The 21,965-nt window shown below is 42.8% G+C and overlaps 2 protein-coding genes across 3 annotated transcripts; one reads left to right on the top strand and one right to left on the bottom strand.

Annotated features, from left to right (window-relative positions):
• Positions 1–7,655: 7,655 nt before the first annotated feature.
• LOC124852614 (histone H2A-like) lies at positions 7,656–9,382 on the top strand. Its single transcript, XM_047341726.1, has 3 exons — positions 7,656–7,768; positions 8,706–8,827; positions 9,222–9,382. Exons 1-3 carry the CDS (start codon positions 7,656–7,658, stop codon positions 9,380–9,382), a joined length of 396 nt encoding a protein of 131 aa, XP_047197682.1.
• Positions 9,383–11,737: 2,355 nt separating this feature from the next.
• Positions 11,738–21,932, bottom strand: alkbh1 (alkB homolog 1, histone H2A dioxygenase). Of its 2 annotated transcripts, XM_035168460.2 has the most exons (7): positions 21,702–21,932; positions 20,292–20,400; positions 17,440–17,602; positions 16,459–16,549; positions 15,599–15,643; positions 12,904–13,097; positions 11,738–12,734 (listed from the first exon to the last, which is right to left on the bottom strand). In XM_035168460.2, exons 1-7 carry the CDS (start codon positions 21,837–21,839, stop codon positions 12,281–12,283), a joined length of 1,194 nt encoding a protein of 397 aa, XP_035024351.2. In that variant the 5' UTR covers positions 21,840–21,932; the 3' UTR covers positions 11,738–12,280. The 2 variants fall into 2 exon arrangements, with proteins under 2 accessions (XP_035024351.2, XP_035024352.2); XM_035168461.2 differs by lacking the exon at positions 15,599–15,643 and having other exon boundaries at positions 21,702–21,923.
• Positions 21,933–21,965: the final 33 nt, after the last annotated feature.

The raw sequence follows: 21,965 nt of genomic DNA, 5'->3' as shown, positions 1-21,965 counted from the left end.
AGGGGCAAAGGCACTGTTTAGAGAAATGTATTATTGTGCAACCTGTCCCCTGTGCTTTCTGATATCCGCAAACAGGTGAAGGACCCTACCAAAATCCAGAGACAGCAGTGAAGGTCGCAGAAAGGGCAACCTGGATACATGCAAGCCATTGCAGGAAGGTTCCTGAGCCACGAGTGGATTCTTCAGGATAGAGCGTGCGTTGGTGTCAGTGAGTGAGCCTTCAGCCTTCAACTGCTTTGTGCTCGCGAGCAAGGAGGGGTGTGAAAACCTGTAGGGCCACAAGTCTCTAATCTGAAGAAGAGGCGACAGTTTGCTTAGGGGGTTGGCGAGGATGACACTGCTGATACAATGGCGCAGACGGACAAACAGTGTCACCTGATGGGACGACTGGGATGCAGTTCGAGGGAAAAGATGTGTTCCCTGTTCTTGCTCACCGTCATCGTCGTCCTGCCAACGATGCTATGGCACGTGAAACCTTGGCAGGAAGAACAACACCAAACTAACCTGAGCATCAAAGGCAGAACAAAACGATAACTTTTGTTCGACGTCCCTGATGAACTGACAAAGCCTGAAGACAATGCATGGTATAGAGCCATGATGACAACTGAGAGGAGGATCACCAATGAGAGACCCAAGCTCACTAACTTCCATACAGGTTACACTCATTATTATGTGCCATCAAGAGATAAGAGTTCCACAGTGAGAGTGTCTCCACAGAAGAAAGGATTTGGAGGGTTCTTCCCACGGTGGGGAACTGTGAACAACGCACACAAATAGATGAGATTGCTCTGGAGTTGGAACATTTAACATCTTTAGTGGGGGCTGGGTTCTCAACTCTTCTCCCAGTGTCCAGGGCCTCAGGAATGTGGATCTGCAAAATAGGATGGCTTTGGACATGATGCTCGCCAGCCAAGGAGGTGTTTGTCACTTAATCGGGACGGATTGCTGCACATACACAGTGGACATTTTTGATTGTCGTCCAAGGACAATAGGTGAACAAGGACACTCAGATTCCTGAAGGGTGGAACTGATGGTCATGGTTAACTTTGAACGATTGAAAAATGTGTTATTGAAGTTTTTGACACCTATTCTGATTTCATTTGTGTACTAGTGTTGTTGGCCTGTCGTATTGTCCCTTGTGTTAAGGCTATGGTTACTTCCTTAATCAAGTATACAGTTGGACAATATGTTCAACTTCCTGACTCACATCTAGAATGGAATCTTCTGTTCCAGGATGAATAGTGAGCATAAAATGCTCAAAGGGGGGAATTATAATGAAAATCTTTCATTTGTGTATGTGATGATTGCATGAACAGACGTGTATGTGGAAGATTGACCAGATTGTTTATCTAAAAGGGCAACTCTAGGTTTACGATTATCGCTCAGAGACTTTTAGTTTATGGCCTCTTGAAGCCTTAACTTTATGGTGTCTCTCTGCAAATGGTTGGGATCTCACATCTGGGGTCTCACTCCAGGGGTCTTCCACAGAGACATGATGGCAGGATGTCTCCCACCCTGATAAGCCCCAATGGGAGGGGGCTTTGAGTTCTAAGTACACCGATTTCTCCTCTATTCTTCACTCATTTGTACATGTCATTCAGGTGATATTGTGAGTCCATCTGCAGATGTTGGATTAAACTTACAGAAAGACAACTGTTTGACTTTGTGCTTGATTCACAGAAATTGCCACCACACAGCTGTGTCTTTCATTTTTAGTCAGAGAATAGTGATCCATGATGGAATCTGTGGATTCAGCAGGTTTCAGACAACAACAGAAGTGTTTGACCAGTTTTTTCAAGCCATTGCTCTGTGTGGTACCATCTAGAGTAAGGTGTGACCACGGAGGAGAAAACAATGGTGTTAGCTGGTTCATAAACATTTATCGTGGATCAGAAAGAGGAAGCAACATTCGAGGCAAAACTGTCCATAATCAGTGGATAGAGAGGCTTTGGGGAGATCTTTGGAGGGGTGTGACTAATGTGTACCACCAGCGCTTCTTCTTTCTTGAGAATGAGGGAATCATTGACTATATAAAACCAGCAACACATTTGGGCACTCCATTATGTTTACCTGCCACGGATAAACCATGACCTGAATGTTTTCAGCGAACAGTGGAACAACAATGGCTTGCGCACTGTCACCTCACACCTTCTCAGATCTTTGTTCAAGGATGTCTTCAAAGGCAAGCACAACCACTCACTGCCATGGCAGAAATGTTTGGACCCTTGGCTGCCAAACAAGGAGCACCTGCTGCAATTCCGGCTCTTTATTGGCAAAACGTAGTCATGGTTCCTTCTAACAAAATCCAACCAAGCCAGGCTCAGATGCAACAACTCCAGGATGTGGACCCTCTGGCAGGATCTATTAGTAGTCAGGCAATAGATACACTCCAAAGTGAAATTCATGTTTTCGAACATTAATTATGTCTGTCTCACTCTTTTGGGTTTGTGTGTGTGTCTGTTTGTGTGTGTGTGCTGCCCGGATCTCTGCCCGTGCTTGTACCCATGGAGACCGGCCACAGACCCAAGCAGCGTGCACAGGCTCCACTAACTGAGCCAGAGTGCCCAAGGCCTGGCCAGAGCGCACAGAGCCACAGGCAGTGTGGGTTACTAAGCGACATCCGTGCCAAGTTCTAATTGATAGCAGAGTGCTCATGTCTCTAATGTTAATAAACTCTTTAAAGCATTTCTAGAACTCACACAGTATGTGAGGATCGTCAATAAGACACTGGGCACCATCACACTGAGCATAGGGGCCCCCCATGTTATATCTCTCACACAGTTCTTTCTATATTGACGTAAACCTGCTCTTCACCCTGATGACCCACGACTGTGCACCAACCTACAGCACCAACCACTTTGTCAAATTTGCTGATGACACAACCTCATCAGCAAGAATACAAATCCAATTACAGGAGTGAAGTGGACCAGCTGCCATGTGGTGCAAGGATAACAACCTTTTCCTGAATGCAGAAAAAAAAGAGATTGTTATCGACTACAGTAAGGCCCACACTCAACAACCCCCCTTGCTGACCATCAATGGCACCACTGTGGAATGTGTCAGTACCAAATTCCTGCGGGTGAACATCTCAGAGAGCCTCTCCTAGAAGAACAACACCTCATCACTGGCTAAGAAAGCTCAGCAGCGCCTCTACGTCCTTCTTACGCTGAAGAGAGCAAGAGCACCATCACCAATAACTTTGTGGTTTGGGAGCTGCACAGCCGCTAACCGCAGGAGCCTCCAGCGCATCTTGAAAGCAGCTGATACTGTATATCTTCAACACCCGCCTAGCCCGCAAATCCACCAGTATTGTAGCTGTTAGGGGACTGAACTCTCCCCTCCCTTCTATGGACTGCACCATTCCCTTACCCCCCACTACCACCATCAACAGATCTCTAACCCCCCCACCTCCGTAAGCAAAGACTGCACTGCCCTCCCGAGGTCAATTATCTCATTATTATTTTTCAACTTTTAACAATTAAACATTTAAATGTATACAAAAAAATATGTATATAAATAAGAAAGATAATAAATAAATGAATGAATAAAAATAATAGTAAAATATATAAATAAAAATGAAAAACTCCAAAGATCAGCTATGGTCACAAAGCATATGTTTCCTTTTCATACAGTGGAATCAAATCAAGTACACAGTATACACACAAGTTCAGCGGGCTAGATCGTGGTTCCCATGTTCTCAGAAATAGGTCGAACTTATTTCTTAGAATATAAGTGCGCTGTTCAAGACCTAAAATTTCATTAGAAATTTGTTTAAACAGACGGAAAGTGGGATGAGCAAAGGCTCAATTGCTAGCTTAGTGAGGGAATACGCTAGCATAGTGATATTGTTCCAATGCCTGGAACGCACACTGATGGGAAACGGTCCGCGAATTTCCCCGTCATTTGGTCTGCTGCGGAGGGTGGAGTAGGTTGCCATCCTCTGAGCGTGTTGCCTCTGACCCCAAACACTGCGGACAGGCTCAGTTCCAGGAGAGGTACCGGAGGGAAGCCATGGAATCCTCCACCTTGGTGATAGCGAGTAGGTGGAGACCGGCGCCTTCAACTTCCCGGACTCCGCCACTGTTCCCGACTGGTATGTTTTGATGTCGGGGAAGCGGGGCCAGACTCCTTTATATGTCCGTGTATCAACTAGGACGGTTCATGCCAGACCAACCAGAAAAGAAGCCTAAGCAGAGCAGCAGAGGACGGCCTGCACTTTTTCTCCAATAAGCAGCGGTGACTCAGCAGTGGGTCGCTCCTTTGGGCGGCGCTGAGCTCCAGGAGGAACCTCTCACCAATCAGGACCCGAGGATCTGAAGCAGCGTCACCATTTCACAGCTGGCTTTGTAGTTTAAAATCGGAGTATTGCTTCTCTGATTCACATTTTCCCCCAATCAGAGAAAATTAAAAAAATGTCAAGAACCAAGCAGACCGCTTGTAAATCTCCTGGAGGAAAACCCCCTAGAATGCAGCCTGCCACCAAGGCTGCGCGTAAGAGCGCCCCGGCCACCGGCGGAGAAGCCTCACCTTTATAGGCCCGGTACCGTGGCTCTGAGAGAGATCCTTCTCGGGGGGGGGATCGCAGTGAAACCTCTGGTGAGAACTTATCTCACTTCACCATTGGATGAAACCACAGACCTTTGAAACGAAAAGTCACTCGTGATTGGCTGGTAGATCTGTTGCTATTGGTCACCCTGGTCCATTATAATACAGACTTGAGTAAACCCCTCCCACATAATAATATTAATGATGATAATAATTAATAATCACTCTGTCCGAATCTGCTCCAGTGTGTAGATGTCTATGGTGTGTAGCTGTGTACTTCAGTGTAGCTTCTAGGCTCATTTGAAGTGTGGCACACGGGTCTCGAGCTCCTGGCTGTGGAAGGATGGATCCACGTCATCTGCCACCAGCACACTCTGCCTTGCTTAAATCAGCTGTAAACACCATCAGAACAATCAGAAATCAATGACACAATACACCAACAAATGTAACAGAAAAATGATCTAATGACTCTAATCTTACCCTTTTCCTTTTCTGTTGACTTTGGGCTGAACTTTTCAATGCTGCGGCCTGAGCTGCATGGTCCAGTTGGCTGTACTGGAAGTTCCTTCATACTGTCTCATAGTACATCTTACATGCAGCTGGAAAACAACATGAGTAATATGAGTATATTATTAATAAACGGAAATAGCCTCGCTAATTCACAGTAAGAAGATCCACAGTAAAAAACACAATTACCTGGCCAAAGCAAGTGTAAAAACAACAAAAATGTACATGGAAGAATTCTGACTGTGCTGTTAGAAATATATACATATAAGTAAAAATAGCTTAAAATATGATAGAAATTTTTTGATTTTCTGTTAAGAATATACAACTGTAAATACAAGTCCAAATTATATAAGCAGTATAACTTAAATGTGTTTACAAATATTTGTTCTGTATGTACAGCGAGTGTGTCTATGTACAGATATCGGCAAAGTGCAAATGGTCAGAGAATACACAGATGCCCTTTTCTGGTCAAAAACAGCTCACAAATTTTGCTGCTGTGTTTGCACATTGCTGTATTTCACACAGCAGATATGGAGGTTTTTTGTTGTCGGCCATGTTTTCAAAGTCCTTTTGGTAGGCTGTAATCTGTGGGTAGTATCTGTCTCTGATGTCTTGGTACAGTTGGCAGGTGGCCAAAAAGTGCAGCTCGGTTGCCACCTCCTGCTGTGTGCAGTGGGTGCACAGTCTTTCTTCTCTGGGGAGCCAGGTCTGTGGCGGCCTCTCTCCACGGCCAGGCTGTGCTCTCTGAGTCTGTACATGGTCAAGGATTTCCTTAGTTTTGGATCGGTCACAGTGGTCAGGTTATCTGCTACTGAGTATTCTCTGTTTAGGGCCACATAGCATTCCAGTTTGCTCTGGTTTTTGGCTGATTCTTTCCAATGTGTCAATTAGTTTTCTTTTTTTTTTTATTATAATTTGGTTTAGTCTAATTGGGTTTCTGTCTGGGGGCTCTGTTTGTGTTTATGAATAGATTCCCAGGACCAGCTGGTTGAGGGGGCTTCTCTCTTGGGTCTCACTATAGTTGAGGGTTTTTGTGATGGAGTGTGTAAGGGTGATTATCTGTCGTTCACAGCTTTGTTGAAGTTATCTAGAGCAATAGTATCTAGAAAGAATTTGTATTTGTGGTGTTGGAGGCGGGGTCTTTTTGGGAATATCATAATTTTTATCTTTGTTGGTGCAGAAGGTTACGGTGCTGTTGTAGCCCTTCTTTGGTTGGAGACAGCAACACCAGATCATCTGCAAAAAGGAGGCATTTGACTTCTGTGTCAGCTAGGCTGATGCCCGGCGCTGCAGACTGTTGTAACGCCCTTGCCAATTCATTGATGTAGATGTTGAAGAGTGTCGGACTCAAGCTGCATCCTCGTCCGACCCACCGGCTTTGGGGGAAAAAGTCTGTGTTTTTTTGCCAAACTTAACAGCGCAATTGTTGTTTGTGTACAATGATTTAAAATATCATATGTTTTTCCTCCAACACCATTTTCTAACAGTTTATACAGCAGACCCTTGTGCCAAATTGTATCGAATGCTTTTTTGAAGTCAACAAAGCAGGAGAATAATTTGCTTTTGTTTTTGTTTATTTGGTTGTCAATTATGGTGCTGAGGGTGAAGATTGTCATGGAAATTTACTGAATCTAACTGTCCTGACATGACTATGCTCAAAGTTCAGTTGGATTGACCTGAAACATCATTGTATAATTCTACTTAATGTTTGCATCTGTCTGATACCAAGAGATGTTCTCTACTTTGGACCTAAACGTCCCTGTGACTATTTGTTTTTCTGCCCAGTGTCTATACACTCAGGAGAGGGGGGGACATTTGACCCATTCTCTGCTGATGTCTGAGCGCTGGACACGTCCTGTCTGGCTGATATCGAAGGATGATGTGGAGCCCCTCGATCTGTGCATAAAAGCCGGCTCATCATATGAGCCAATTTGTCAGATTCTTGAAGCCTGCAGTGGCTTTGAGAATTCTGTCCCTATTTGGCCAAATAGTTACATTGTCACTCTGTTTGTGTTCAAATATATTCTCTGTAAATTGTTTCTCTTGGTTTAAGTTGGTACAATCCTCTTTAGGTCCTTGTAAAAATATCCAGGTTTATACCACTATATTTGGTATTTTTTCTAGATTTACTACAAAAGTTTCAGGAGCTCATCTGAGCATGACCTCTCTCTTCTCTCTCTCTTCTGTGGCGAGAGCACTAAATGGGTTAATTTTGTTTGCCCAACAACACCACCTGGGGGATTGGCACCCCAGGATAGATAGTTTCAATGTCCTTCTCTGGACACCAATCAGTTACACAAGTTCTTACTGATACGAGACAGAGACGTGTGTCTTTATCAAAATTAATATTTTATTAACAACAATAAACAATAATGATGTAACCCAATACTTTAAACAAACTAACAATAAAGAAAATGCTGCCAAAGAGGAATAAAACGTGAACAGTTTTAACCAAAGCAAAAGCAAACAAAACAGAACCAAGCAAAATGGCCCCAAGCAAAACAGCAGCAGGTGAACCTGTATAACCAGCAACCACCAGCTACAACCACAACCCTTGTTGGAGGGGAAGTGGGGCCGTCTGGCCATGGGCGAAAAGTTCCGTCATGTCGTCTGGTGGAGCTGGAGCTTGCGTCAGGGGCACCCCCAGGTCCTTGAAAGCAGCCGCCATCTCGATAATGCTTGGCAGCTCTCAGACGAGTGCACCAATAGCCGACAAGTAAGTAGTGGACGGCAAGGTGTCCGTGAAATCCAGCCTCTCAGGTGAGAGGGGGAGAGCAGGGAGCGGACCGTCCGATGAATCAAGGTTGACTGGGGGGGAGTCGACCGATTCCGACCTGTGTTGAATGAAAAAATGTATCGTCTCGTCCAGGCGATAGTGGTCTAGGACAGGAAAAACGTACGGGCAGCCTGCCTGGGGAATCAGTGCCACGCCAGCATGCTCTGGTCCCAGGCATGACTCACAGCGGGCATGAAGGTCGAAAGACAAAATATAGCCCATCTCGCAGGCCAGGCTGATGCAGATGCTGCTGCTGCTGCTGGATGACATCGTCGTAGTGTTTCTCTTGTGCTTTCTCAATTCCAGCTGAAGAAAAATGGGAACCGGTCTCAGTCCAATTTATACTCAAGGTGAGACTCGGGGTTGGGTCCACAGCAGGAGGGTTGGCCTAACGTTTTTTCAGTGCTGCGCATGCGCGCAAGGGATAAACCCACTAGCAATAGCCTTAAAGGGTGAAGCCTATATGATATAGAGCAGAGAAGCGACACTCTGCTTTTAAACTATGAAGCCAGCCGTGAAATGGTGACGCTGCTTCAGATCCCTGAGTCCTGATTGGTGAGAGGCTCCTCCTGGAGCTCAGCAACGCCCAAAAGAGCGACCCACCGTCTGAGTCCCCGATGCTTATTGGAGAGAAGTGCAGGCCGACCTCTGGTGCTCTGCTGGAGGCTTCTTTTCTGGTTGGTCTGGCATCAACCGTCCCGCTCGATCCGCGGACATATAAGGGAGGCTTCGAGCTTGTAACCGCAGTTTTTCTGAGACGTGATTCAGAAATCAAACTTCATCCAAAATGTCTGGAAGAGGTAAAACAGACGGGAAGGCCAGAGCGAAGGCAAAGACCCACTCCAGCGCGGGACGAGCCCATTGGTCGTGTTCACAGGCTGCTGCGTAAAGGCAACTACCCACAGGGCGTTGGTGCTGGCAAACCCTTCTACCTGCCAGCTGTGCTGGAGTACCTGACCACTGAGATCCTGGAGCTGGCTGGAGACAAAAACAAGAGCCGTATCATAATAATAAAGTACAGATCACAGTGTATATAGTCTGCTCCCTGTTAGACCCCAGTTCGTCTCTGTACCCCCAGTGTCTAGCGTTCCAGCATTTTTCTAGTGATCATCCTGCCTGTGTCTTTTGACTCTGCCTCATTCTCGCCCCATTTGGATTATTTGCTTCGCTGCCTGTCTACCTGTGAACTTACTATTTTATTATTTCTCGCTCTGTTTCCACAACATCCCCCCGTCGAACCACATTCAGATTCTCCCATTACAAACACAGCGGATCCTGATATGTCTAAAGTTCCCCAGTCTTATAATAATCTTATGGAAGTTTTCTAACAAGACTGAGGCAACCTCATTACCATGTCATCATGATTGTGATTGTGCGATAAACTTCTTACCAGGCGCCTACACCCCCGAGGGACGATTGTACTCTCTTTCAACCCTGGAAATGCAGGCCATGAAGGATTATGTGGATTCTGCCTGGGGAGGAGGATGGACGGATAAGTCCTACATAGGCAGAGCTGAATTCATCAGCTCAAGAGACAAACACCACAAGAGATAAAACACACATCACCACCAATCCACTGACAAAACCTTTGCCGAGATGTTCCTGAAAAATAAAACGATTGGTATGTGGGACAACCGCAGTGAAAGTTACAATTATCAGAACAATCCTAGCTGCAAGCTCGATTCAAGCATATGTTTTCACACATATACACTGAATTCAAACTTTTTTCTGACAAAGGGATAGTATTTTAGCACCTCTTTTAAATGTATATATTAAATATATGCATTATAAAGTTGTAATGAATAGATTTTTTTTATAATTGATAAAATTGTAAATAATTGACAATTGATCTCCACTAAAACACACCCTGTAACTATGTAGCCACCCTGTTACCATGCATAATTAAGTAGAACAGTAAAATTAGGTCACTACTGCCTCTATGTGAGTTCAGTGAACTTCAGCTTCCTTACCAGGTGCAAACCCAGTAGAACCTCTGGAATGTGGTAGAACATGAATGGCAGCATGAATGTGCAGCTGATAAATCTGCAAAAATGTTTTGATCAAGTTATGTCAACATGGAGCAGAATATCAGATGAAGATTTCCAGCATCTTGTTGAATCAATGTCACAAAGAACTGTGGCTGTTTTAAAAATAATATGCATTTATGTAGCGCCTTTCATCGGACCCAAGGGCGCTTTACGTATGTCGGTGAATACAAAACAGAAGAAATAAGAAAAATGTAATTGTACAAAACAAGATAGAAATAAACAGCTGGGTGGGGCATTAATTGAGGCCCAAGGCCTTAGTGAAGAGGTGGTGCTTGAGGATTTTTTTGAAGATGTCGAGGGATTCAGCTTTGCGTATTTCGGCAGGGAGAGTTCCAGAGAGAGCAAAGGGAGAGACTACCCAGCACGGGTATGAGACTGGATGCTTGATTTGTCACCATGAATTTATTATTATTGCTGTTTGCTGTTGTGTGCAGACTTTAGAGAGACATAACTGCTGCAGTTCACTTTTAGTGTCACCAAGTGTTTTCATATATCTGCTTGATACTTTTATCAACTCTGTGTGATTACAACAGCTTAATATTTTGAGGATAATGAAGCATATTGTTTTACCTCCACACTACCAGCGAATTATGTTAGTGTATTCTGCCCTCTTGTGTCCTGAAAGATACACAACACTCATTACTGGAAATACTTGATACTCATGAGAGGTCTGTATCCTAACAGTTTAGTATGGCGGATCCTGTATCATGTTGGCATCTAATAATGGTGGTGGACCACGATTGAGGTGGCAGCTGATGGTGGATCATGATGGCGGCAGTGGACAATGACTGTGGACTATAGTGGCATCCGATCTTGATGGTGGATCATGATCGTGGTGGCTGCTGACCATGGACTATGATTACAACAAGACTGCTTGATATACAATATGTCTCCTCAGATACTCGACCATTACTGACAATAATCCATCAATTCATTTACCTTCCATTATGCTACAAAGTGTTTATTCTAATCAATGCTGCAAATACCCGTATCTTTCTGATGTTCTCCTTTACACGTGGCATCTATTGCACTTCTGTCCGTCCTGGGAGAGGGATCCCTCACATGTGGCTCTCTGAGGTTTCTACCTTCTTTTTACCCTGTTAAAAGTTTTTTTTTTTTTTCCTTACTCTTGTTAAGGGTTAAGGGCAGATGATGTCACACCTTGTTAAAGCCCTATGGAACAAATGTCATAGTGATTTGTGAATATGGGCTATACAAATAAAATGTGATTGATTGATGTCCCCTCCACACTCATAAATCCTCACTCTTGCCAAATTAATTTGCACATCCACCTCTGAACAATGCTGGTTTGATTCAAGTAACATCTGAATATTTAACAAATGTTACATTTGTTTTCTGAGAGAAGAAACAGAATATGTCGCATTTACTGTAGATTGGAAAAACATGCTTTATATCTGGTACTTAAGATGAGCACTGTGTCTCATCTCTCTGTGGTTTTGGCTCATAATGTTTGCAGACTGTAGACATCATGTTTAGTGGTCTTTATTAATGAATGGGATTTAAATCTATCCAGGGAGAAGCTGTGCTACTGTAGATTGACTAGTTATGAATGGGATACAACACACCATCCATACGAATATGATTTTGTTTGAAAATGAATAGCTTAACCTATGTTTACGTCTGATTTCCACACCACACTAGAGTGTTCAAGCCTGTAAAATGGAGATCTAAAAAGTTTAACTTATCTCTAGTTGTTGGAATAGAGACTAGTTTAAACATTTAGTCTAAAGACCAGACTACAACATAAACTGGCATGGGACTGAGCAGGAAATCTAAGTTGCCTTCTGTCAGCTGAAAACTTAAATTTGAAAAGACTGGGAAGAAGAGTCAAGAAAGTGCATTGACTTTAAGAGGCTTTAATAAAACACATCTAAATAAAAGGGAAACCAATATTTAGAAATGTACAGTAGGATATGGTGAATTGACACCAAATATGGCCACCTATGTATTCTTTCAATACTGGTATATAGTTTCCATTATATTAACCAATCGTATTTCACAAAAAGTGAATATTATAGTATTTTGACTTATTATTTTAGGTATTTGAATTCAGATGACGCTACTCGAAGCTGGTTTCAGCCAATATCTTTCAGTGTTTTTTTGACATAAAATGACAGACACAAGTAAAATTTGAACAATTTTACTTCGTCTGGTTTTGGCGGTCCAACAGCAGCAACACGGCTACTTCACAAATTGTCCTCCTGAATAAGGGTTCCGCTTCTTAGCCACTAGCTCAGTTAAAACAAAATATTCCTCTGTAACATTGTCTCTGTCAAAATGTGGTCTTGTGGAAGCTGCTTGTTAGACAAACTCAGCTGAGCATTAACTTTATCAAAGGCGTGTAATGTAAAATGTAAATAATGAAATTAATCCTTGGTCTGTTTCATGTCTTTCCAATATCAACAAAGTCACAGCTACTACTCCTCATTCTCTTCGACCTCTCTCCGTCCACTGATCCTTCATGGTACCCGTCTGTCTGGCCTGCATCAGTCCTGTGGTGATGAGAGGGTGTTTCTGGAAAGCTCTGTCCGGGCCCCAGCACCTGTCTGATGGTCACATTCACTCTGGAGCTCTGGATGTACCTGGAACACACTGCCCAGTCCTGCTCTGACATCTGCTCCACCACAGTGCTGTCCCGCAGGGATGAGGCCAGGCTGCAGTCTTCCATCTCTAAAGCAGTATGTCCCTGTGGCGCTGGGATGATGCACGGGACAGCATGGTAAAGGAGGCGGCTCTCTCCCGACATTACCATCACATCCCCACTGTGCATGTACATAGCAGTGGGGGGGTCATGTCTGCATGTACCTCCCAGGAGGAAGATGGCTGATTGCCCAAAACTATTAAAAAACAAAACAAGATGTATAGTTAAGGGATGGCAATATTTTTCTGTGGTTGACCAAACTGCAGTCTGGATTACTGGTGCAATAAAACAACGGCATCAGGATTCTAAAACTCTACAAGGGTAGAAGAATTCCATCCTCTCAGCTGACTTTTCGCCCCTCTCACCTGAATGACAGCAGCGGCCGGCTGTGATCCAGTTCAGATTCATCCACGTGGATTCCCAGAGAGGAATCTGATCTGTAGTAGTTGAGGATTCCAGCCTCTGCGTTAAATCCTGGAAACCCACAGGCGGCTGTTATTTGGAAGGACAGCAGGTTCAGCTCAGCTGGGAAAGGAGTGTAATGGTTTGCAGAGTAAGTCTGTGAATGGAACAATAAAAGAAACACTTGGTCCATTACAGAAGCAAAGCAATGTGAGGAGATATGTTGCTATAAGTGTTTTCTTTCATCGTCTGTATACAAACTTGTTCCCAGAGAACCAAAGGTACTCAAAACAAGATTTTAAATAGACTAAAAAATGAACTAGTAAATTATTTACTCAATTTCGGTCTGGATGTCTGGATATTCCTTCTGGCCCTCATCTCATAAACTGTGCAAGAATAAAAGAGGAATTATAAAGTGGACAACGCTGCTGTACTGAATGTAAAATGTAAATATACAGACTCAGTCACATGTGCACACAATTACACTTAACTAACACACACAAACTTTTATCTCATTTAATCTTCTTTAATCAGTGGATTGTCATGTTTAGCCTTTTGAACTTTTTGGGATTTCTGTATTTGTGAATAATGCTTACTTTTTATTATTATTACTTTTATCTCAGGCTCTGCTCTCTCCCTGCTCTCATCCTACCTCAATGACCGCATTTATCGGGTAACTTGGAGAGGATCTGTGTCTGAACCTTGTCCTCTCACTACTGGGGTCCCTCAAGGTTCCGTCCTGGGTCCCCTCCTCTTCTCTCTGTACACCAACTCTCTCGGCTCTGTCATTCACTCACATGGCTTTTCCTACCATAGCTATGCTGATGACACCCAACTAATCCTCTCTTTTCCCCAATCTGAAACACAGGTAGCAGCACGAATCTCTGCCTGTCTGACTGACATCTCTCAGTGGATGTCTGCACACCACCTGAAAATGAACCTTGACAAGACTGAACTACTTTTCCTTCCAGGGAAAGACTCTCCCACCCATGACCTGACTATTAACTTTGACAACTCCGTGTTAACCCCCACTCAGACTGCTAGGAACCTGGGTGTGACACTCGACAGTCAACTCTCCCTTACTGCCAACATTACTGTAACAACACATTCCTGTAGATTCATGCTGTACAACATCAGGAGAATACGCCACCTTCTCACTCAGAAGGCGGCGCAGGTTCTGGTCCATGCCCTGGTCATCTCACGCCTAGACTACTGCAACTCCCTCCTGGCAGGTCTGCCTGCTAGTGCCATTCGACCTCTGCAGCTCATCCAGAATGCAGCAGCTCGACTGGTCTTTAACCTAAATTCACTCACACTACACCGCTCCTCCGCTCCCTTCACTGGTTACAAGTGGCTGCCCGCATCCGTTTCAAAACATTAGTACTTGCGTACCGTGCTGCGAACGGATCGGGCCCAGTCTACATCCAGGACATGGTCAAACGTTACACCCCAGCCCGTTCACTCCGATCTGTTTCGGCCAATCGGCTTGTTGCTCCCTCACTGCGAGCTAAATCACGACTGTTTGCTGTCCTGGCTCCTAAATGGTGGAATGAGCTCCCCATGGACATCCGGACATCAGAAAGTTTACACATCTTCCGCTGCAAACTAAAAACACACCTCTTCCGACTATACCTTGAATAAAAATTTTAAACTAACAATTTAGTAGTACTTAAATGGCACTTACTTATAGCACTTTGTAGTTTTTTTGAAGAAATTGTACTTTCTCGATTCTTGTTGTTCTGGGTTTGTACCCTCATGGTTGAATGCACTTATTGTAAGTCGCTTTGGATAAAAGCGTCAGCTAAATGAAATGTAATGTAATCTTTGTTTTCAGATTAAATTAATGTCGAGAACCTTTGACATGACGTTACCCAGCTATACTGTACATACTCTGTAGATATGAATGAACGTGGTGAGGATGTTCTAAGGCAACATCCACACCAATACATTTTCATTTTTAAAACTAAAACGATATCTGTCCAAACAAGGGTTTTAGCTGAAAACCTCATTATTATTTTGCCTCCTGCACATGTAGGCAGTTGTAGTTTTATAAAATCACTGCTACCAAAGTCAAGTGTTTGTAGTGTTGGGACTAGTATTGAGGTCACCAGGCCGATATAAGCCTAGTTCCCTCTCTTTTCTCCCTCTTTCTACTCACTTCTCCTGGAGGAGAGGTGTAGCTCTCCTGCTCACCCAGCCAGGGAGAAACTCTCCCTAACCAAACACTTCCACCTGCCTGGAGCAGACTGCTAAAACCTTCAGAAAGGCAGCGACGCGAGAGCCTGCCTAAGAACTTCAGAGAGCTGCATCGACAAAACGTCTTGCCAGCAGAACTACAACAACAGAAGCCACAAACCAGCAAGACCACTTCACTGGACTTCAAACCGCACATTAACCTTTTCCCCCTTTTCATGGACTGGTAACACAACTGGGCTTAATAATTACATTAGGCTATGCACAGGACTGTTGAATTCTATTCAAGTGTTGTTTTATAAGTTTGATTTGTGATGTGATATTTGGTATTACGTTATTTGAAAGCAAATGTTAGTTCTGTTTTGCTCTTCATAGAATCAGATTCTTTCTTTGCATGCAACTAACTACTTTCTCTAACCTGGCACCAACACCTCACACACTCCTCTCCCCAAACTTAACACATACATGTGATCTCAGCCACATGACCCCAACACTCCAGGGGTCTTTTGTCTTCATCGTGGCCAGCAGCCATTTTGAAAGCGCACACACACACACACACACACACACACACACACACACACACACACACACACACACACACACACACACACACACGTATTTAGTAAGTACACTTAGTTAGTTTGTGTGTTTATACTTTTATCATTTTCACAATAAATGTTTTTCTTTAATACAAATGTTGTCTTCATTAATGTTGCATAAGTATGAATTTTGCCAACCTCTACACTGTCAAGAACTCCATATCCTTCAACTTTGCTAACTACTTATGTGGTAATTTTGGTTATAGTTATTAATTTAATTATAAATCAGAGTTCCAAATTTGTAGTTAGTACTTTAATGAGACTTAATCAATAAATTGGCTATCTTTTCCCTTCCTTTGAAGGGTGGTGCCCCGAGGTAACTTTAATCAATTAGTTATTTAATATTTTTAATATAAATATTCAATATTTTTCTGATGGCCAAATTTATTGAATACCCAAAGGCACACCATTTAATGGTGTCACGCTTAAGGTATAATAATCACAACAGTAATCAATGTCGCTTTCTCCACTGGTAGCCGAGGCTAATGCCATTTGCTTTCTTCTGAAAAAGGGTCAAGTGATAGGAGTGTTATAAATCAGGGAAGGATACATCGTGACTGATTAGACCTAATCAGGAAGTGAACATGGGTGTCTGTGTCTACAACTACAAAAGGGCAAGCAGCACTTGACGTCTCCAATAAACATAGGTAATTTAATGCATTATCAAACAACATCAAATTAGTATGGATGGAATTAACCTGAGAAAAAGAAGGGTGTATCACCAACCTTGGTATCCCAGTTGTAATGATATCCCAGAGTAACCCAGCGCAGCCTCTCCAGTAGAGTCTTTGGTTCTCTCTTTCCAGAGGGAGGACAGCTGTGGAGGGAATCAAACACAGAGCACACTTACAGAGGCAAGCTGCTAAAATCAGGACTGGTACACTGTCACTAAGCAAACCAAGCTTCTAACAAGAAGCTTAAATCTAAATGAGCAAGAGTTGTGCACTGATTAAGCGTTGCACTCCTTGTCAGTGTTACAGCAGGACAACAGATATAATTTCCTCTATTCCACACATTCTTCTTTCAAATACTTCTTCCCAGTCAAAGCCTGGTGGCTACATTACCCACAATCCAACTCGAAAATCTATCGTCATCGCGAAATCAACGTGCGCGATCGACGTATCGCAAAAGACGGCAACAACTGCAATAAATGATGACTCATGAAAACAGAGAATTTGAAAACAGTCTCGCTCCGCCTCCTCCGACTAAATTCTACTGTGGAACCTCTCTCTCGCTTCCTTTATAAACCTTTATAAACTTTATACACTTAGTTAAAGTATGGAGCTGGAGGAGGCAGCGCGAATGACAGAGACCCAAAAGGAGCAGTAAATTACAGACAGAGACACTAAAAAAAACTGTGAAAAGATTTACTTTTCACAATCCAAAATTGTATGAAAAGACCCAAATTAACACTGTAAGTGGACTTAGTGGAGCTATATATGGCTCCCTGTGTCTGCACCCAACTTGGTGGCGCTGTGACTGGGCTGTGCGCCAGAGACTGTTTGTTTATTTATCGCAAATCGTCCTAATATCGTGCAGCCCTAGAAGGAGCAGTCACCAATTTGGGAAATATGCTTGTTTTCTTCCTACACAAGAAGATCTGTGGTGAGCTGAAACTAGTTTAACAAATAAACTGGGAGCACTGCTCATCCAGCAGTTTCCTTCTGCTTGACAAAAAAACGCTGAACTGGCCCAGGTCAGTCTCACCTGAGGCCATGTATGCTCTTGCCCCAGATGTCCTGGGTGTCAGATGAAGACATGTGCATGTCCAGGTTGCAGACATTTGGTTTCTGAGGATACGTCTTCAAACACTGTCGTACCCAGAAGGGTTGCGAGCCCAGCAGGAACGGGTTGGAGATGAAGATGAACCCTGAAAAACACAGAATATTAGAGTAATGGAACACAGTATCGGGAAGTGAAACAAGCTCCATAACATTGAACCATAGTTATACAACTGTGCTATGGACACGCCTAGCGCCCACGCTACTCCAGAGTTTTAGAGACGCTAAAATGGAGTTTGGAAATGCTGCTGGCCCCGTATTAATTTGAAAGTTTGGAAATGACCATTGACTGATGACCATTAGTATACAGTTATGATTGAAAATACTTTTACAAAATGGTTTGAGGTGACGTGTTGGACAGTGCTTTGTACAATCATCATCAAAACAACAAGCTAGAGAATATCTAATAATATCAAAAAAATTATTTGTACATATTCCTCTGGCTCAATGATTCCATATCTGAGGTCATTTTAACTGCCCCCCCCCAAAGCTGACGTGTGACTGGTGATTCGTGCAAAAAATATTGCAGAACTTTTGTCAAATATCCAGAGGTTTGCCCTCTTTATTTTGACCCAGAAATCACCAAGGTAATGCAATCATGCTTTCTCCAATTCAGGAATAATTTGTTGGGTTAGTAACATTCCTTCTATTCTAGGTCACAAGAGACAAGATCATATACAGCAACTATTATCCTCACCACACTACACTGGCTACATGTTTAATTCAGAATTGATTTAAAACTTTTTCTTATTACTTTTAAAGCCATACATGGCCTTGCTCTTCCCTACATCATAAAACGTCTCGCACCCAATGAGCCTAGCTGCTGCCTACGCTCCTCAAGCAGGACCTGCCTAACTGCTCTCACAGCCCGTCTTGTTATAAAAGGTAATTGTGTGTTTTCCGTCAAAGCCCCGTATCTGTGGAACTTCCTGCCAGAGGAACTTTAGCAAAGTTAGTGTTGTATTTTAAATCACTCCTCACAACCTACTTTTACAGGAAGACTGTTTATAGTGAATATGGTGTCCATCTTCTTCACCTCAGTGTGTTTTACATGCTGTGATCTGCCATGTTGTTTCTACATGTTTTGCGGTTTCTATTTTGACAATTTTTCATGTTATGTTGTTGTATATTGTCTGTGTGCTCAGATTTTAATCTGTAAAGCACGTTGTTTTGAAAAGGGCTATTAAAATAAAGTTGTTATTATTAGGTTTTGGAATAATGCGTTCCTTCCCTCTATTAGAGAGAACCCAGTAACATGTTATTCTTTGAGGATCCTCCAGGGCCCTGTACTACGAAGCGAGTTCAACATACCCTGGATATCTTTCCGAGATCAAGCTGAACTTAACCTAACAATCGCAGTCAGGTTAAGCAGTCACAGGAAGCTGGTTATCAACATGTTAAGTCAACCCAGGTTTTCCTCATCAAGATCTGAGCGCAGGCACATGAAAGGGGCATATCTACTTCGTATGATCAATCGCAGACATGGACAAGTGAAATGACAGCATATTTCACAAGGAGGATCAAACTGTTATATTAGAAAATAGGAGGAGAACATACACATTATCCAGACTAAGACAAACACAGTTACAGCTGCTAAATGCAGGAAGAACAGCTGGTAAAACATTAATAGAATAATGTGTGGGAACGAAATAAATAACTCAGGGCCACGGGCTATGAATCTGTTCTTTACTAACAAGACCTGTGGAACTGAAGAGAAGAAGCCTCTTGATGAGCGATGAAACGCTTCTCTAAATCACATGATGATCTATAATGAGCTTTAGTTTGACACAATTTCTGCACAGACTCTGAGGACACACTGAAGTGGAAACCTTTGCAATTACTAGTCAATAAACACAAATTAACCTAATATCATACACCATGGCGCACAGAATGTGACTGTGCGCATTTGGCATCTAGGGGACATCTGGAAACAGGGAGCGATTGAGATGTACTGGGTGTGTTAGCGGCGGGGATAATAACCAACCAACCAACATTGTTTTAAACTTCCTTTATCCATAAGGAGAGTGTGCATCGCGCAACAGTTGAGTGAGTGAGTGAGTGAGAGTGAGAGTGAGAGAGAGAGAGCGCATCTGTAAACTATCTATCCCCCATTCCAAATAAATATTTAATTTCATAGGATAATGCTACTTAAAGGGAAGGATAAAAGTATTAAACTATGTGTGGTCATTCTGCCGCTAACACACCCGGTTCATTATTATCATTAATTTAAGTAAAGAAAAATACATCAATGCAGACAGTCTGTGGTACTGTGAGCACATTGCTCCTACGTGTCAGGTTGGATGTTCAGCTCCAGCAGCTGACAAAGGTTTATCATTCCCTCTGATGAGAATCTATATCTATCATAAAGATACTCATCAGAGTAGGTCAAAGAATTTTAAGAGACTAACAATTCACACGCAGCTCCACGGGATCCTCTAAGAACGCTCCGGAGCAGATTAGCCATGGTGGTTTCCACCGATAAGAAGTGAATGAGCTTCATATGACCGTAAACGCAGAATTTACCCTGAAATTACCCCGATATAGGCAAATTTGGCTTCGTAATACAGGGCCCTGGTCAGCTTCTGTGCTCCTTGTCATAGGTCCCCCAACAGACAAACTTGTATTTTCCTTTCATTTGTCATCCATCTGTATTTTGCTCCATGTACATTTTCTCACCAGTAAGCACTGGATTAAGTTTGTGTCTGAGAGTGTGTCACCCTCTTGGCATTTGGTTTATGTCAAGAACTGCATGTTTTATGTCTCTCCATTTGTTTTTACCTGGGTAGCCCTGCAGGCTGAAGGCTCTCCAATCTCTGACGGGCTGTAATCCAACCCTGGCAGCCTCCGTATCACTCACTGCAACAAGGTCCAGTTTCGCTGGAATAACCTATCAATCAATCAATCAATCAATCAATCAAGCGCGCACGCACGCACGATACTGTGTTACATTAGTAATCTATGTCCCATGGTTCTGCTAGCCTCCAAGATAAAAACGTTTGTTACTACAGTTATGTTGTACTTGAGGTATAATGGCAGACAACTCATTCTGCTTCTACGTTGGGTTATTAATGGATGAGAGTACTTCTCCCACTGAGACCAACTTTGAGTTTGGGCTATTTTGTTTCCACAACATCTCTTATTTCAGTCCAGTGAAAAGAGAACAGGTGGTAATCAAACTTCAATACCTCTGTTTGAGTCATTAAATTGAAATACTACTACAATAATGAAATTAGTCTAATATCCTGAGTCAGAAATCTTCACTATAACAGTATCATTGTTACAGTCAGCAAACCTTCCAGTTTCATTACCTTCGCCAAGGATGTTCTGTTTTCACTCCTGTCCATTTGTGAGCAATATTACACAAAAACTAAATGGACTTCCATTAAACTTGGTGGAAGGATGCGGTATAATTCATTAAGTTTTGTAGCAGATCCAGGAATTTTTCACTTAATTTAACATTGAGAGATGGTGATATTTTCAACATTTTCACAGGTTTCCCAGGGAATCATGCCTGGATCTTGATGAGAATAATCATGCAAACATAGGGAATGAATATCTATAAGTGTGCATAATTTGGTGCAAGTTGATTGGATTTAAGGGGACTTGTGTACGCTCTACTGAGTGCCATTCTAGTTCCTGTCTTTATTCTAGAGGTTGTTTTTTACGAGGGCTTTGTTCATACATCACTCACAACCAAATCTCATAGAAATGTTATAACTACAAAATAGTGAAAGATATTTAAAAGCTGTAGACAGTATTAACTAATTAACAGGGACACATACAAACCCCCTTCAGTAAAAACCTTTGGCTCGAATATGTCAACATAAGGAAACAAGACGTCTGAATTTTACTTTATCCAATGTTCTGTAGAGGATATCCGTGTGAACCCAGTACAGTTTTATAAGATAATGCTTTTTGTAGTACAAGTAATGTTCGTCTTCAGGTTAGTTATGACCTGGGGGAGTTTCATGGTGAGACTGGTTAGGTTATTAACTCTGATCACTTATAATGCCTCGCCTTCACTTTCATTCTGATGGTTACACACACACTCGCAGAACTGGAGTAACGTCCAGTGGCTGCTATTAGTTATAAATAACACCACTGGAGATGTGTCTACAAACTTTAATGTGCACGTTGAACAAACACAACCTGTCACTCAGAGTCAGCTTCTCGTAACATTCCGCTCACCTTGTCACTCGGTACACCTCTTGAGAAGTCGATGACGTCGCTGAAATCTGGCGGAGGGTTTCTTCTCTTGTAGAACTTGAATATTTTACGAAATGCGTCTTCTCCACTCTCCACCATGGAGGCTGCCATCTTGGCCATGATGACGTAACTCGCCTCTCAACCCTATGCTTTCAACGCGAGTCTTCTTCTTCGGATTAAAAGATTAGTCGCTTCAATGGCGCAGTGCTGCCATCTAATGTTTGCTATTAAAGCTAAACAGTCTAA

Source organism: Hippoglossus stenolepis, chromosome 10 (assembly GCF_022539355.2).
Source record: "Hippoglossus stenolepis isolate QCI-W04-F060 chromosome 10, HSTE1.2, whole genome shotgun sequence".
Lineage (NCBI taxonomy): Eukaryota > Metazoa > Chordata > Actinopteri > Pleuronectiformes > Pleuronectidae > Hippoglossus > Hippoglossus stenolepis.
Note: the sequence above shows the minus strand (reverse complement) of the source record. Positions and strands in the feature narration are given on the sequence as shown.

Excerpts from the sequence above, each read along its gene's own strand:
- LOC124852614 (XM_047341726.1), top strand. The coding sequence starts at position 7,656 with ATGTCGTCTGGTGGAGCTGGAGCTTGCGTCAGGGGCACCCCCAGGTCC. Across the intron at positions 7,769-8,705 it reads AGTGCACCAATAGCCGACAA|GCTGCTGCGTAAAGGCAACT; the intron begins GTAAGTAGTGGA and ends TCGTGTTCACAG. Across the intron at positions 8,828-9,221 it reads TGGAGACAAAAACAAGAGCC|GCGCCTACACCCCCGAGGGA; the intron begins GTATCATAATAA and ends ACTTCTTACCAG.
- alkbh1 (XM_035168460.2), bottom strand. The coding sequence starts at position 21,839 with ATGGCCAAGATGGCAGCCTCCATGGTGGAGAGTGGAGAAGACGCATTT. Across the intron at positions 20,401-21,701 it reads GAGGTGTACCGAGTGACAAG|GTTATTCCAGCGAAACTGGA; the intron begins GTGAGCGGAATG and ends ATTGATTGATAG. Across the intron at positions 16,550-17,439 it reads AAGAGCATACATGGCCTCAG|CTGTCCTCCCTCTGGAAAGA; the intron begins GTGAGACTGACC and ends TTCCCTCCACAG.